General features: G+C 39.4%; 1 protein-coding gene and 1 long non-coding RNA gene across 4 annotated transcripts in view; one reads left to right on the top strand and one right to left on the bottom strand.

Annotated features, from left to right (window-relative positions):
• Positions 1-523: 523 nt before the first annotated feature.
• Positions 524-13,632, bottom strand: part of LOC109959434 (uncharacterized) — a 64,354-nt gene continuing 51,245 nt past the window's right edge. Inside the window, exons 3-4 of the long non-coding RNA XR_002274841.1 lie at positions 3,441-3,597; positions 524-3,316 (exon numbers count right to left, since the gene is read on the bottom strand). This is a non-coding gene — a long non-coding RNA (uncharacterized LOC109959434). The remainder of the gene's footprint in view (positions 3,317-3,440; positions 3,598-13,632) is intronic.
• arhgap31 (Rho GTPase activating protein 31) overlaps positions 4,321-13,632 on the top strand; it is a 12,817-nt gene continuing 3,505 nt past the window's right edge. The window contains exons 1-12 of one of the 3 annotated variants that reach the window (XM_020598794.1): positions 4,321-4,966; positions 8,113-8,215; positions 8,876-9,020; positions 10,507-10,589; positions 10,709-10,816; positions 11,023-11,165; positions 11,246-11,468; positions 11,608-11,729; positions 12,228-12,284; positions 12,452-12,703; positions 12,803-13,096; positions 13,206-13,354. In XM_020598794.1, coding sequence (XP_020454450.1) covers positions 4,867-4,966; positions 8,113-8,215; positions 8,876-9,020; positions 10,507-10,589; positions 10,709-10,816; positions 11,023-11,165; positions 11,246-11,468; positions 11,608-11,729; positions 12,228-12,284; positions 12,452-12,703; positions 12,803-13,096; positions 13,206-13,354 — 1,779 coding nt within the window. In that variant the 5' untranslated portion in view covers positions 4,321-4,866. Of the gene's footprint in view, positions 4,967-8,112; positions 8,216-8,875; positions 9,021-10,506; positions 10,590-10,708; positions 10,817-11,022; positions 11,166-11,245; positions 11,469-11,607; positions 11,730-12,227; positions 12,285-12,451; positions 13,097-13,205; positions 13,355-13,632 lie in introns of all 3 variants that reach the window. The other 2 variants (XM_020598793.1, XM_020598792.1) reach the window with 2 other exon arrangements.

Below are 13,632 nucleotides of genomic sequence, written 5' to 3'. Positions count from 1 at the left end.
CCACCTTATCCCCCTTCACCATACTTGGCAGCACTGTATCAGCAGTAAAGTCTTTCAAGTTCCTGGGCTCCACTATCTCCCAGGACCTGACGTGGATGTCCAACATCAGGACCATCATCAATAAGGCACAGCAGAGGATGTACTTCCTGCGCCAGCTCAGGAACTTCGGCCTGCCCCAGGAGCTGCTGATACAGTTCCACAGATGAATCATCGAGTCTGTTCTCTGCACCGCCATCGCTGTCTGGTTTGGCTCAGCAACCAAACTGGACAAGTACAGACTCCAGCAGACAGTCAGGACTGCAGAAAAGGTCATTGGTGTGACCCTGCCTTCCATGGAGGACCTGTACACCTCATGGGTCAAAAGGAGGGAGGAGAGGATCACTGCAGACCCCTCACACCCTGGACACAATCTGTTTGAACTCCTCCCCTCTGGACAGCGTTATAGGTCACTCTGCATCAAGACAAACAGACACAGGGACAGTTTCTTCCCCCTTGCTGTCACTCTGATGAACACTTAACCATCGACAGTATGACTGGACAATAACCCTCAGTGCAATACCTGTAAATATATACCTTATACATATCGATCCATCGAATCCAGACTGTGTGTATATAGTACTTTGTTTACTCCAAAGGCACATTCCTTTGCTTGATTGCACTTTACTTCTGTTCTCAGCCTTACATTGGTTACTTTCCCACTGCTGCATTACATAAGGCCATGTACATGCGCATTAAGAGCTGCTGTACTAGAGTCAAATTTGTCATGTGTCCAACACAGCTGGCCAATAAAGCTGATTCTGAGATGTATAATCAAAGGATGTTAACTGCTAAGGTACAAATGTGCTCACTGAAAGCCTTTTTGTTCAAAGTGAAGCAAACATATTAAAAACAAAACATGACAGGTTGAATTTATGGAGCATATCATGCTTTAAACTCAAACTTTTTCCATTTCCCCCTTAGGCAATCCTTAACCAGATGTCCTTCTGTGGCCAGACAATCACCAGCAACATTCTTGAGGACATGCATAAAGACAGGCAAATCTGTTTATAAATGCACCATTTATTATTGAAATCAAATGTTTACAAAACTTATAAACATCCCAGCTCCATCCCAGCTCAGCCAGCTGCTTAAGTTTTGGTCTAAGATGGGAAAACCCTACTGGTGGGGGTTATCACAGCAGAGCACCTCACGTTTTTCTCCATGCTGTTGCACTGCATGTGCCTGGACCACAGTTGTGAAGACTTCTCCTGTAGTTACATGACTAGAGAGTCTTTTACTGGTTTCTGCTACTGGTTAATAAGATTGCACAAGGATCTAAATCACACTCACAAAATGATCTATCGTGCCTTGACAGAGTATCAAACCCCGACCTGCTGTATCATAGTCGGTAGTGTTAACCACCGAGCTATCCACCTGCTGTATAGGAACACATTTACTGGTTTCTGCTATTGGTTTAATTGCTTAAAATAGAAGCATTAAAGTTCACATGGTACTGCACAAACGGTCACACAGTAAGACACACACAGCATCCACATGAATTTTCTTCAGAAAATGCATTTGTTTAGTTAATTCTGATGTTTGAGGGAAATAAGCTTGTTTTTGCCTTGGCAATTAATATCTGAAATGTTTGGAGTATATTGGTAGTACAAATTGGTATTAAGAGTGCCATAAATAATTCTCTGTATACTAATATTTTACTGAATTTAGGTTCCTGTGTACACAGTTCCACTCATGCGGTCACAGCCTGCAGTGCATAGATTTGACCACTGGGGGGTCTTGAGAGCCAATATCCACTATTGAAAGAATATCTTTAGTGAGGTGTCTTGTCCTTGTTCATTAGCAAGATGCTAATGTGTTTATAGCCAGGCACTGTGTGCAACAGTGGCCTTAATGCATCATGATTATAATTTGATAAACTTTTGATTAGTTGAACTGTGGGAGAATGTCACACACAGCACAGGAATGGACCATATACAAGGGAAGCAAATCGAAGCTAAAGGGAGCAGATTTAGAAAAAAAATACATTGATGAAAAATTGTTTAAAAAAAAAACAGCCAGCAAAAAACAGATTTGAATAAATGGTGAGACACTGATGTTTTCAATGTGAATACACACGTTTAAGTTTCAAATGTGATGCAGTTGTAAGATTTCACTTTACAAGGAGTGTGTCCTCACATAACACATCACTGCTGACAGGAGAGATACTGGGTGTGAAAGCAGACCATGGCATCTCAAACATGAAGAGGCCACATTCCCCAAATATCACACAGACAGCAAGTGGTGTCCTTCTTACAGCTGAGTTTTCACCCTGTTTTCCTTCTAACAGAAGTTTCATTTATGCCAGTCACACAGTAACCATGCTATGTAATGGCAGCTCATAAATCTAACCACAGAGTTAGGCTGTGGTTGTTCAAACATATTTGTTTGTTTCCATAACGGACTCGAGATATCAAAAGTGCTGCTCTATGAGTGAGTGACATTAACTTTAATATGTAGTTTACTTTATATTCACTTTAAAATCAACATTTTGTTTGTTTTCCTCATTGCATCATTTCAACTCTTTGTATTGACAGAAACTAAATAATTCTTCTTCTTCAGATCTACAAGACATTGCATCACTCTGAAGACATCTACTAAAAGTAAGCACAAAAATAACCCCTTATTATTCAGATACAATGAAATTTCTTAGCATAGACCCTTTTTTTAGTCCAGAGGCTTTGTATGGACAGAATGATGTCATATCCTTTTCCTGTGGTGCAGAAAGAAAGCTTTGTCTTGTCGAGGCCAGGCCTGGTCATCCAGCTCACACATTACATTCACATGTCATGTGTATCAGCTCTGCCAGTTGGAGCACTATGACATACTCTACAAACTAGTCCGTTCAGATGGTAACAGAATGCCAGTGGTGCCTACACTGTGTACTGTACTGTTCCTGCTTGTTCATATAGTAATCCTTGTTTACAAGAGTGTAAGAATTCACCATATATTTATTTGCAACAGTAAGATAAGCAATCATTTATAAAAATAAAAAAAAATTGATGCAACAGTGCTTTAGATTAAATAACATTCAGACTCAATATCCATGTCCAAAGTTGTTGCTTTGAACGTAGGTTTAACTACCAGTTGGTAAATGAATTATTTTTTAAATGGCTTTAACAACCTGACAATGTCCAATTATTTCACTGCAGTATTTCAGGGTGCTGACAGGTACCACTGAACTGCAACAAGGTCCAGATTTGTGCACCTGGTATTACTCACATTGTGGGGATCGAAACCTGTTTACACGCTCGCATTGTGGGGGACTCAGGCACTTTGTCTGCAAACAAAGATTCTTCTCAGTGAAAACATGCAAAAAATAAACAAATCCTTGAAAGGCATACTGCGATAATCATTCTATATTAAGAATGGATCATAGTGACAGACTCAAAGAGAATTATCACCTGACTGCCGCTGGTATCAACTTGGACAATTTCAGTGTCGGAGTGTCTGTCTATTGCTTTGGTTTTCTGGCTTGGAACTGTGCTGTTCTGCTTCATTTGGCCACAGCAGACAGCTGATTTTTTAGAGAAAGCTTCCGATAAACCCATGGTACATGACCTGCATAGAAAAAAAAAACAAAAAACAGCCAGTTAGAGAAAGGCAGCACATTCACTGGCCCCTGCTTTTCACCACATGAATGGTAAGAGAACATTTTGGCATGTGGAAAACAGTTATGAGTAGTAGTGTTGTCGACACTACTCAGGGGTTTTACATGATCCTTCCTAGGCAGTGCTCTCCATCATGGGGATGTAATTGCGTTACATTTGAAAGTAACAAAGACACCTGGAGCACTGTAGGAAAACATTATTTACTAAATGCATTTAGTGCTCTCATTAATTACGCATGTGTGATTAAGTTGCTGTCCAGTTTTAAAAAGAAAAAGATGACATGCAGAGCAGTTACTAACGAGAAGCATATGTTGTCCATTGCCTCACTCTAGCCCCCCCAAATCTCCCTCCATTTCCCATCTGGGTCCTTCCGGCCATCACCCCAGTCACCTCCCACTTCCCTGTTCCTTCAGAACCTGTCTGTTTTTGTTTTCGAGGCCGGGCTCTTTGCACAGGAAACTGTATATGTTGGGAGCATTCAGGATGGCAGAAAACAGCTTTCCCATTAGCTCCAAGTTTGGACACATGGAAAAAAAAGGAATATAAGAGGTTAGTAATTCCTAAACCTGGAGAGAAACATAAGTCAGCTGTTCTCCTCCCCTCACTTACATTTCCCTCCCCTTAACAAATTTGAAACATTTAAAAAATCCCTGCCACATCACTGCCACGAGTCCATCTCTGAACTGAAAAATCTTAAAGGGAAGCCAGATAAAAATGAAAAACCTATGTTGAACTTATGAGGGGGATTTTCCTCTCTTGATATATGCAAACTTCCTCAGTCACAGAGAAGCCAGTGAAAAGAGGAGACTATGGAATGAAGGAAAAGAGGAGGGGATAAAAAGGAGCAGAGAGAGACTGGCTGGGGGTAAAAGAAAAACAACAGGAAACCGACCAGTTCTAATGCTGTTTCTGCAAATCCTTCAGGGACAGCACATCGGACTGCCACGTCCCAGCAACATTCACACTGTCTTTTCTTTGATCATTACTTGAAGTAATGACTATGTAAAGGATTTAAAGTTTAAAACGTGACGTCACTTCTGCTCTCAGCCTCCAACAGCCTGAGTGTGAGCGGATGCAGACTTTTGGCAGTCGATTCTGGGATTTCTGTGCGGCTGCTTTTTGACCTACAAGCTCAAACCTTTCTAGTGGGGTCATATGGATCAATTGCTGTGCTTTCAAAGATCGTTTTGTTTTCAACATTTGGACTAACTGGAGCCACATGAAGAATAAGGGGACTAAGCAGAAGTCCAAAAAGAAAGGAAGTGAAAATGCGTTCGGCTGTGACCTGATGGAACATCTCCAGAATTCAGGACAAGATGGTAAACTTTCCATTTTGCTTTCTTTGAAATCTAACAGTCCTTTACAAGCAGCTATCATCAAGTTACACATTATTCCTTTGATCAATCAGTTGAATCATTTGGCACAACAGTTATACTGAATATTGGGCATTTCATGCTATATAACAGCTATTATAACCTTTTACACACACACGATGTGCTTAAATCAAGACAAAAAGGTGTCTAAAGGTTTCTTTATGTACTAAAAACAGTCTTTGTTCAAAGGTTATGTACTGTCTATAAACTGTAGTTGTACATGTGTTTTACATTCAGTAAGACAATTCATTCACTCATTGGCGGCACTACACCATCATTTGAGACTTTGGGTGTGGCTCTCGCATTTTATTGTTTTTTTCTGTGTGTGTGTCATTTTTGTATGGTGACTATGGCTACTATGACTAGTTTTGTGTTTGACTGAAGACTGGGTGGTGCTGCTGCTGCTGCCTATTCATAAGTGAGCCAGGACAAGGAGAACAAATGTATCCTAAAATATTCAAATATATGTAGACAGGGTCGTCCGAGAGGTTTCTTTTTATTTTTCTTCCTTTTCTCTTTTATATTTAATCTCTTCCATTTTTTCTTCAGATACTTTGGTCTTTTCTCACAACCACCATCTGTGATTTTTTTTTGCCTGTGCCTATGTATAAATGAATAGACGTGCAGATGCATATAAATAGTTGTCTTGATTAAACTTTAAGGAAGACCTGTTAGACTGGACACACTTTAAGGCGGGGCATTCAGTACAGGAAGTGAGGGAGGATCTTCAGGTCGTACCCTCCGTCATGGATGTCCAGCAGACATATTGTGATTTTAGGCTGGTAATGGATTTGCTTGTTAATGTCTTTAATGAACGCAACTGAAAACCACTGATAGCTACTGACAAACAAATGGAAACACACAGTAGATGTGAAGTTTGGACATAGTGAACATCAAAAACCTTATTTTGAAAGTTTGAAACACATCTCTGAGCAGGCTGTTATATTGTACCTGACCTTCTTGTGTTATGTGCATAGCTCTATTTTGGTGTGTTTACAGTTGCACATTCACAGTCTCTTGGCATTGATGAGGTCCTTAACATCCTTCTGATATAATAAATATGAATATAGCCCTTTTTACTCATTGTAGAAAATGAACTGTCTCTACATGTATTACTGTATAACACCTAGTTTTTTTTTTGAGACATTTAACCTCATCAACTGTAAAATAAGACAAAAAGGCAGAGAAAATTATACATAGAAATATCCAATTAGCAACTGGGAATTATCAATTCAATTTGCACAAGGTGAAAATCTGCTATGGATGAAACTCACATTTCCTTTCAAGCTGTCATAATTATTTCATTCTGAAAGCTGTTGAAAACAGTTGTGTCATGTTGCCTTTCAGGAAGCAGCTCCCAAAAATCAACAGACACCAAAAAAATAGGTTTCCTCAGGAGGAAGGAAGTTGTAGAACTATTCAAAAACTTTTCTCTTTACCAATTTTATGAAAAGGCTGTTTTAACCTGGCCTTAAATCTTTAAAGGTGCCTTACAATATGACAGTGTTACTATAAAATGCTCTTTATGTTTACACATAGGCATGCTGACAGAAAGAGAATAATTGCAGGGGTATTAAAGGACTTTTTAAAGCCAACCATAAGTTCAAGCATTTCATGTTCCAAACCAATAACATGCTGTCGACGCTGTGTTGAGACTGAGTCATATTTCAACTTGAAATGTTGCGCAACACACACGTCATGCATTGATTTAATGTCACATGCTACCTTAAAGTGTCTGTATTAATCAGCAGAGAATTAAATAGCCATGTCTCCAGTCCACTTTAGTCAAATAAATGAGCATGTAAGAACCCTGGTCTGCAACAATTCCTGGGAAACAAACTATATCCAAACATTTTTATTTTGTGGAGGATGAATTTAGCATTTTTTCCATAGTATGATCAGGACTGTACTTAATGGCACAAGGCACAGAACTAAAATGTAAAGGCTTAGAAAGACAAAATAAATATACTACCAATAGAATAAGATTATTAAGATAATGTTCATTCCTGCAGCCAAAAGGATTAGAGCTGTAAAGCAGCATTTGGATCTGAAACACTCAAAAAATGTTAAAAATGATGTTTTTAAGCTTTATTTTAATCAGTTATGTCATCCACTATCCACTTTTCACACATATTGAGTATCTTCTTCAAACCTGCACTAACAATTAATTACTCAGTCATTTTCAAGTTTAAAAGTCAACTTGTTGGCCTGTGTGAGATCCAATTTAATTGCATTTGATGTTGATGAATTGATATTTTATTTTCGCTCCTCTAGTTAAAACCTGCTGATCTTATGTTTTTGTGTAAAACTGTGAAAATAAATCGCAATGCAATTGAAAATACAGAAAAGTCAGATTCTCAGTTAGCTGTACATTTTACTAAGGTCAGCGGGCTCGTCCTGTATCCATGTGTGCATTCATCTGATTCAGCAGAACAGCTTCATCAAAGTGAAGTGATTTGCAAATAATTGATATTTTCATTATTAGCTGCAGGGAAGCTGTGTTCACACTGAATCAGAGCATGTGATTTCACAGACACTGGAAAGCCAAGCACTGTTGTGTACACAAGATGATGCACTGGAGTTCAGAGAGTTGTGTTGATTGGTGGTAACATTAAAAAAAGCCATTTTCTATTAGAGGAAATGTCGTAAGTAATACCAGCTACAAGGACCGGGTGTGTCAACCTTCCTTTGAAACAAACAAACCATTTTTAACTTCCTGTCTAAGTCTACCTACAGTGAGCAGCCCTAAGGAATAGAAAACAGTCATAGTGGAACAAACCCCATACATAACACAGCCCTGTGTGTATTGTTAACAGAGTCCTCAAGGGTTATTTTGGGTGAGTGTCTGTTACAGTTACACTTTAGAGAAAAAGGTTAAAGTTTAATTTTAGATTTAGAGGTTAGTGATTTCACTGTAAAATGCAATATCAGTCCTGCTTCACAGAAACATCACATTCTAAAGTGTTTTCTTCACCTGCTTTCAAGATTTAATGTGACCATCAGGCCAAATGAAGTGTAAACAAGCTAAAACAGAGGAAAATAGGTGTTAAAGTTTTTCTAACAGTATATGACTAACAGTTTCTTAACTCAAGTTCCTCAGGTTCTGAAGAAATGTGCAGAGTTTATTGAGAAGCATGGGATTGTGGATGGGATCTACAGACTGTCAGGGGTCACCTCAAATATCCAGCGCCTCAGGTAGGCTGCAACAAAGTTCAAACTGTATATTTGTCATATGCACAGTTAGGAATGAAATTCTTACTTTGCGAATGCCACACAATACAAGTGAAATATAAAGTAGATGAGCAATAACACAAATCTAAATAGGCAGTAACACAAATCTAAGGCACTTTAAAGCAGCAAGTGAAAGAAGCACAATAAAAATACAAGAAGAACATACTGTATCTGTTGCACAGTGATGATTTTCTTTAGGTTTACAATAGTAGAAACTCCCTCTGATGATGCTATGTATGACACATGAGGAAACATAGTCTCTAAAAAATATCAGATACTAGATGAAACATTAAGTTTTTAGACAATTGTGCATGTACTGTACGCACCACCTCTGTATGCATTCTCAATAATGACTGGTTTATATAGCCTGTTTGGAGCAGTTACAATTGTTCAGTAAAAAGTGATGCTGTGCAAATCATGCCCATTAAATTAGGTGAGTTTTAGTCCATCACATAAATAGTCATAGTCTAACATACATATCATTGTTGTCTCATTTTAGCGTGAGCTTGTTTAGCTGTTATGTATTTATATTAAGACTAGCATAGACCTAAATATAATACTGCAACAGTAGTTAGCAGGGGTGTTAAACAATCAAAGCATTCAGCTAACTGTGTGTGTGTGCAGGCAGGAATTCTGCTCCGAGGCGTGCCCTGACCTTACAAAGGAAGTGTACCTCCAGGACATCCACTGTGTGGGTTCCTTATGCAAGCTGTACTTCAGGGAGCTACCCAATCCTCTGCTCACATATGAGCTATACAGCAAATTCACTGTGAGTACATCAAAATCACATTTACAGTGTTGATAATGGAGGAGAAAAATGCGGTCGTTCCACACCAGATTTATTCAAATTTCATGGTTTACAGATGGTAATACATAACACAGAGAATGCCACCCCAACAACAGAAGTCAGTAAGCAGTATTGTCCCTCAGTATGTTTGCGTCAGTGATATGTAGACCTTATTTATTAATATTTTTCAGTGTGACCTCAGCTCTCTGGCCCACAGTTTTCATGTGTTCCCTAATGAATACAGTATCATAAGCAGATGCCAACTGACCTGTAAGCAAAGGACATTTTACAAAAATACCAAACATTCCTTCTGCCACTGTCGGATTTATGATCATTATTTTCTTTGTTTGCTGCCTTATAATCATAAAAAGATGTCCCTGGATAAACAGTATGACAAATCGATTATGAGGCACTGAATGTTTCTGATCTATTTGAACTTTTATGTGCGTTCTTATGTTTGTGTTTTTCGTGCGCTACCATGTTGCCAGGCTGTCGTGGCAAATGTCTGGTTCTGATACACTGTATATCTAAAGAGTTTGAGTCAAAGACAAAAGCATTATGTTTCTGGCCCTTTTGGCTCACGGTGGAGTTTAAGGTTTGTAATGAAGCAAGTGCAAAACATTAAAAGTATAATGAAAAAGTAAAATGAAGACAACACACTAACACACTGTATCCCAACTGTAAAACTTTGTTGTTGTCTTGGAAAGATTGAAATTAGTCTTAATTTTTAGACAAGTTGCATGCTTGGTGAGACTATATAAAATTTCTACATCTATTTTATCTGACAAAATGCAGTAGATTGTAGCCTTTGTGCATATAATGTGTGACCTTTTTCAAGTTAATCATTGTGCTTTAGCCATTAGACATACTGTAAGTCCAGATGCATCCTGGAGCGCAGAAGACTGTGCAAGTTTTAAGAACTATTCATGTCTACAACCTCACACATGACTCACAAATGTAGCTAACGTGCTCCGCCATTTAGGCCTCAATCGCATTAGTTTGACTGCATGCACCCCAGCATGTCTGTTTACAACTTATTTAGCAGGAGAGGCTGGGTGACAGTCCAAGTCAGGCTAGGTGGAAACCTGCATGCCATGCAAAGGGATGAGAGCCTAACCATACAGTTCATCAACACATTCATCCTGTATACTGGTAATGTGGGAAATCCCACATAACTAGATGTTATGTTACTCTAAGGGTATATAAGTGCTGCAGACAAATTAAAAATCATTAGCAGAAAGAATTTCAAGAGAGCTACAGAGATCACAAGCTTAGAAATCCTGTGTATATTTGGGGTTAAAATGGATGTAAGAAGGAAAATCTAATTTAGAATTTAGGCAGTTTTCTAGACCATAATCAAAGGCTGAAAAGAAGTCATCAAAATGTTGCCTAGGCACAAGGGTCTCACATCAGTTTTTTGTTTTTTATAACTGACCCTTAATGTGAATTCTTTGATGTGGACATGCAGGAAGCAGTCACAGTCCAGGGGGATAATGAGAGACTTTTATACATTCAGAGGGTCGTCAAAGAACTGCCGACCCCTCACTTCAGGTGAGCTCTATTCCTTTTTGCTCTCAGTAGTTAGGACAGTTGTACAGCTGGTAGTCGTGTTTGCTAGGTCTTTAATAATACTGTTGTAAATGTGACAAGAAGTTGTCAATTCTCCACAGAACTCTGGAGTACCTTACTAAGCACCTGGCCCACCTTGCCACTTTAAGTGCCCAGACAAACATGCATACACGTAACCTGGCCCTGGTATGGGCTCCAAATCTGTTAAGGTGAGTTTAGTTTTACAGGTGTGTTCATTCTTTAGATAATGAAGAAGAAAATGTAGAGATACTTTCCAGTCTTAGTATCTTTTATATTTTTAATTTTTAACTTTTTGTTTCTTTAACCCCAAAGTATTTATTCTAAAAGCTCGTATTCATTTCTGTAGATTATTCTGGAAAGTTTGCATAAAGGATTTCAACGTTTATTCTCCTAGATCTAAAAACATAGAGGCACCATCTGGTAATGGAGACATGGCTTTCCAGGAGGTGCGGATACAACAGTCAGTGGTTGAGTTTATTCTAAACCACACCGAGCAGATCTTCAGCAGTGAGTCTGTGCAACTCGAGGCCAAAGAAGGTATGACATTCAAAAAATGCAAATTATTTTCTAGGATATTTTTGGTGACTGAAAAAACGGTCTCAACTGTCCTTCTCCAGGACCGAGTTTGATGTGTGGGGAAAAGTACGCCACGCTCCCGCTCAGTGGCCAGTGTGGGCCGATGAAACTAATGAGTCTGGAAGAAGCTCAGGCCCGCTCCTTAAGTCCAAACCATCCTGTGCATAAAGAACGTCAGCGGGAGAACAGTCTGCCTGATTCCAGCACTGCCACACTTTACCATACTGTCATAGACATATCAGACAGCAAGTATGGCAGATTTGAGTTCAGTCTTTTGAGTCATTACAAGTATAATTAACTAACACAATGATATAATAATGATCTCTCTATTCACTAAGTGTTTCTTACTGTCAGTACAACTGCGCGAATGCACTGCGTTCAGTAACCTCTGTTTATCTGTTAGGAGGAAGTTTTCAGGGAAATCAAAAAAGTGGAAGTCCATCTTCAGCCTGGGAAGGTCTGTGGACTCGAAGGGAAAACTGAGCCGGAACGGTAGCGTGTTCATAAGAGCACAGGGGATAACAGGTAACAGGAAGTTAAAAGTCAACCATACCCATTTAAAGAAAAGGCCACTAAATGCATACGCTGTTCCTGCAGTCTAAGGCAGTCCAATGTGAAAATAAAAAGCAATAACAAACAACAGAGCCAGATCTGCAACATTATCACACAAAGAGAGATTATCATCCAAGGATATAGGGATGTAGGGATAGTAAAGAGTAGAGCACAGCACTGCAAGATGAAGCTAAGGGGTTGAATCTTGGAATCGAAACAAGAAAAAAAGGTTCAGCTTCACAAAGTGATACTTTTTTAAAAGCTTTTATTTAATATTTGCTTTTGCTATTTTAAATGTGAAATACTATATAATGTCACTTCTTCTGCCCAATAATTATTCAGATGTAGCAATCACATTTTGGTTGAAGAAGGAATTCTGAGCTATAATTTTATTCAAATTTCAAGATGTGTTTTTAATTTTGTACAGCTTCCAAATACTTAAAATGTACTGTAAAATTGTTTTGTTTGCAGAAAAAGCAGCTCTTCGTCCATCCAGGAGCATGGAGTCCTTGTGCTCCTTACCAACAGGTTGGGCTCAAACCTAGCTATCTTAATTTAAATAGGGCAAATTCATTATTTTACATACTACAAAGTTTGTCTTTGCCTTATCAAAAGGTGTTGGTACATCCATTACCATGAACTGATTTGTCCCATGTTATTTTAAATTTATCACATATGCTATTTTTACTGGACAGATGATGACAGGACAGGACACAGCAGTCCAGCTGGTGGACCCCGCAGCATTTTTGTTCCAGATGTCAAATCCAGAACGCTGGAATTGGACTCGCTTTACGAACTGAGTGAACAGGACCAAACCTGGGAGTTTAAAGGGCAGAAAGCTGGTGGGGCAACAGGTGCCTGGACCTCTAGCATGAACCAAAAAGGGTCACCAGGTGCTTCTGTGCCCTCACAAAAAACACTACCAGAGCAACTGAAGGTGTTCAAAGGTGATGACGTCAGTGGCTACAAGCCCACGTCTCCAAAGAACAGGAGGATGTTGTACTCGGGCTCCTCCCATAACAGCTCCTCTCGGCCCTCCTTCCCAGGTAACTTCTTCCCGCTGGAGTCCTCGCCAAGGCATCAGCGCAGAGCTGTCAACATATCTGAGCCTTTTGCTGTGTCTGTACCCCTGCGTGTCTCCGCTGTTATCAGCTCTAACAGCACACCATGCAGGGGACATGCCAAGGACAAAGCAGCTGCTCTGAAACCCTGCAAAGAAACCTCAGAGGTGGGCAGCAACAGTGGAAAGAGCAACACGCTCCCCCAACTGGAGACGACGCAGCAGGAAGGAATGGAGAAAAAAAACACAGAGGAGCTGAGCTCTAGAGTACCGTCAGAAGGTGAGAACATCTCCCTTGATCACATTTTAAAATAGCTTGTTGCTTTACATATAAAAGTTATAAATGTGTAATAGGATGTATGAAAAAAAAACTTTCCTTTTAAACTTAGATACAAGCAAAGAAATGGTGCCAGAAGGTCAAGGGCGGATGATGAGTTCTGAACTGGAACCACTCCTTCTTGTAAATGCACGAGAGTTCAAGGATGCAGCGCCATCTCCTGGGAAAGAACTGCACAACCCGCCCATACCTAAACAACTGGTAAATCATTTGCTAGAGCTAGCACTGTCTGTCGAGATAAAAAGCTAAAAATACTTAAAAGTCAGCTGATCAAAGGCCACACTGCATCAGCTTTCGGTAACTTATTAGTGCGTTCAGATTTATCACTAGTTCCTCCAGTTCTCAGGAATCATCAAATCAAGTCAAACTAATCAAGACAGATTACTGGGATTTACAGGTGAAAATAGAAGATTGGTCTCTGAATCCAAATATTCACATTTTAAAAGTATGACGAGATGCATTCGTCTGCACTTTTTAAA

Source organism: Monopterus albus, unplaced genomic scaffold (assembly GCF_001952655.1).
Source record: "Monopterus albus unplaced genomic scaffold, M_albus_1.0 scaffold39.1, whole genome shotgun sequence".
NCBI lineage: Eukaryota > Metazoa > Chordata > Actinopteri > Synbranchiformes > Synbranchidae > Monopterus > Monopterus albus.
The sequence above is the reverse complement of the archived record's forward strand: the minus strand, read 5'-3'. Positions and strand labels throughout refer to the sequence as shown.